Source organism: Oryzias melastigma, linkage group LG8, assembly GCF_002922805.2.
Source record: "Oryzias melastigma strain HK-1 linkage group LG8, ASM292280v2, whole genome shotgun sequence".
NCBI classification, from domain to species: Eukaryota; Metazoa; Chordata; class Actinopteri; order Beloniformes; family Adrianichthyidae; genus Oryzias; species Oryzias melastigma.
In genome coordinates this window covers 17,789,114-17,792,643 of record NC_050519.1, presented here as the reverse complement: position 1 = coordinate 17,792,643, position 3,530 = coordinate 17,789,114, and the positions used below count along the sequence as shown (strand labels likewise).

The 3,530-nt window shown below is 44.5% G+C and overlaps 1 protein-coding gene across 1 annotated transcript in view; it reads left to right on the top strand.

The window, feature by feature from the left end:
• Nucleotides 1-900: 900 nt before the first annotated feature.
• pdgfbb (platelet-derived growth factor beta polypeptide b) overlaps nt 901-3,530 on the top strand; it is an 18,183-nt gene continuing 15,553 nt past the window's right edge. Inside the window, exon 1 of the mRNA XM_024273080.2 lies at nt 901-1,544. Within this exon, the coding sequence (XP_024128848.1) occupies nt 1,476-1,544 (69 nt within the window). The 5' untranslated portion in view covers nt 901-1,475. The remainder of the gene's footprint in view (nt 1,545-3,530) is intronic.

The window sequence follows — 3,530 nt, the reverse complement described above, 5'->3', positions numbered from 1 at the left end:
TGTAAATATAGCTGCGGAGCTCACGCTGCTTCCTCCACCGACTCTTGTTAGAGAAACAATGGCATCCTACAATTCAGCAGGCCAGCGCTGACCCGGAGGAAGAGAGCGCTGGAGCATAGCTGCGGTGATGCCTTTTATCTGCCACTGTAAAATACACAAAACACCTTCTCTCTCTGTGTCGCTTCCCAGAAAAATCACTCAGCAGCAGCTTGAAGAGGTTGGAAAAGCTTTGGGGCAGAAACGTTCATGACCAACAAAAAAAGGAAAACATTTAGGAGTACTTAAAAAGAGGAGTCAGTTGGCATGGCAACTAACCTCTAGAAAAGTATTTTAAGACCCACTCTAATGAAAAATCACGTTTTTAACATTTTATTCTGTCAATGGAGAACATATATAGAGAAAATGAAGCTGAAAACGACACGTCTGAGTATAATTTATTCATTGAAATCGTTGTGAATCAGGAACAGATGAAAACATGTTGTTGGGAAAATTGGCAGAGAATATGCTCCACCCTGCCAAGGTAAGGGGAAGGGGGGTTGGGGTTGCTTGAGCCAATAGTACAACTCGGAGGTGGATTTCTAATTAACAGCAGCCGCTCTGCAGAAACTATGTCCAAGAAAACTACAGTTTAAAAATGGCTAAAATCAGCTTAATTCTTTACAATAGATCAAAAGATGATCAGAGTGAGGCTCTTCTCAATATTTTCTTTTTCTTGTGAGGCAAACAGAACAACAGAAGAACAGAGGAACTCGTTCCAACCTCACTAACATCTGCATATGACTCCGTCCAGAGGAAGCGCCGCGCGTAAAGGCGCATTCTGCCCCATTCTTCAGACAGGGGGCGGGAGAGAGGCACAGTGGACTCTCTTGGAAATCTGCTCCTCAGCCTCACCTCCTCCTCCTCTGCGTAATCAGGCTGCTCCAGCGCTGCGGCGCACCAAGCCTCACAACACTTTGCTGTTTGATAAGACTACTTGGAAGAAGAGCGCAAACTACCGTCCTGACCTGCTAGAGGATCTCAGCTTACTGAGGCTGGACTTTGGGACGGTTCAAGGAGAAAGGACTCTCGCTGTCATTTTGGATTTAAACAATTTTCCTGTGATATTATTTTTTTAACACGATTGGAATACTTTTTCTCTCTCGGATACTTTGCTGGCTTTGTAACTTCATCGATCTGTCTTAGTAGTACACTTTTGAAACGCGTCAAGGCGCACGGGAACTTTGTTTTTTGGAAAACAGTGTTTGTAATCCAGGATGCCTGAAGTGGATCTTAGACTTTAGAAGTGCGCGACTCCATCTCGAGACTTGAGGGAGGTGGAGGGGGGGCACCACCAGCGTGGACAGAGCTCGGACGCGCGCGCAGACTCGCAGCCGGAGCCGCCGCTGTCCTCCTCGCGCGCAGTGCTGAGCGGAGAGCCTCGCGCGCGCCTCCATAAATGCCCGGTCCGTCGAATAGGCTTGAGGCTGGGCAGCAAGATGAGCTCGTGGGTGCATCTGCTGCTGCTCGCGCTGCTGGCCGCGTGGCTGCGTTCTGGTGTCGCCAGGGTGAGTGTGGAGAGAGAGAGAGGTGGCAAAACTTTTGTTATGGTGGCAGAAGTTTTTATCTGTAAAACTTTTCCAATTTTATGGCTTTACTTGAAATATCAAATTAATTCAATTGAAATCCAAGTAACTGTGATCGCTTTAATTTAATTGGACAAACTGCTTCTGCTTAGGGTGACTCACTGCAGATGTAGAACACATTTTGGGTGGATGGCTGGGGGGAGACGTGCAGAGGTGGTGGACTCTGCCCTGATTGGCTCCCCTCACAGCTGGACGATCCACGTGCTTGAAGTGATGCGTTCAGGGATGCAGGATGCAGGTCCAGGTTTTCAGCTTGGAGCATCCTCATCCTCCAGGGACCACAGCTGCTGCCTCTGCTGTTAATTGGCCTGTGTGTGAATGAACACGAGGCGATGAGAGAACGATGGAGTATTGAGGTCAAACAGGAAGTGGAAAAGGTCTCCAGGCTTTCTTTTAAAAAACAATGTTGGTTTCTGAATACGTCTGTAGCTGATAGCTCTGTTTTGTTTCGGTTTAATCAGTTTTTATTCTTCCAGAGATATCATCTACCCCCCATTTCCTCCACAATTTACCAAGTGAGTGGCTCCGACTCACAAGAATAAAGGATTTTGGGAAGTGCTGGGTTGAATAAGTTAAAAAGAGAAGAAGGGGCTTTCTTTTATTCCTCTGAGGGCGCGTTTTCCTCCCAGTGTGCATTGTTTTCTCTTAGAGCTGACCGAACTTTCTGAGAATGAGCTCATCTGAAAAGAAAAGTAAGATTGGAAATCTTACTTACACGATTGATGACTTTTTACCTTCCAGTCATCCAGCTGCCTTCTTATTTGAAGAAGACATCATTTCTGTGAGACAGACTTTACAAGGTGAAAGGCTTTGAGGTGTGAAGCAGGAATTCCCCGTGTTTTCTCTTCAAACTTTGAGCTGTCGCAGCTGCATTTCTGATGTTGAGGGTTTTTTATGGAGTCTGGTTCTAGTTACTGTGAATATTTGATAATTGCGCCATAAATTAGAAATCCTGCTCAACAGATACAGGAGTGGAGAATGACAGACAGCCTCCCGGTGACTGACACATCGCTGTGATCGGCACGTGCTGGCACACTCTCAGGGCCGACATGTGAAACCTCCCACATGTGTGGTGGCTGCCGCTGTGCTGTCAGTGAACTAAACCCCCTCATTAAGTGCGATTAGATGCTCCCTCCTGTCCCCCTGGCCTGTGCGGGGCCTGTCTGTAGCTGCTTTTCTTGAGCATGTGCTGTCGTTTTTGGTGGTATGATGCCTGAAGGCCTCAGAGCTCTGGAGATGGAACTGCAGCGCAGATGGGCTCTGTAGGAGAAGTTTTTATGCAGAGAAAGCAGAGCTGTTGTTCAACTCATTTAGTTTGTATTGTCAAACTAAAAGCTCAGATGCAGGTTCACAGTATGCACACACGCTTTTTGTCATTTTTCATTCGGATTGCAGCTGCCGAGGCAGATGCTGCATCAGCAGAAACTCATCATTTGAAACAGGCTAAATTTTACGGAACAACTCAAGTGCCAAAACAGTAAAAGAAACATTTAGAAAAAAAATGTCAAGCTATTTACAGCAATAAAAGTCTTTTAACATTTTTTATTTTTCTACAAAACATATATTTTTGTCTTTCTTATTTCTTTTTAGGCACACTGCTTTTGCCATCCACTGCTCTGAGTGGAACGCTAAAAACATATTCTATCTTCCAATTTATGGACTACATTTTCAGTAAAAAACACATTTTATTTTATTTTTACATTTCTATCCTCGTTTCCGAACAAAAAAAACAAGTTAAAATAAATGTTTACTGTAAAATCCTATGAAAGAAGTTGTTGAGGTCTAATTTGTGGTCCAAGAGGAGGAAATATGAAAATGGATGAGCTCAGAGACAGAGCTAGCTTAAAAACGGTCAACAAACAAAAACTAAATGGCAGGAAAATAACACAAATCTGTAAAAATAATGAA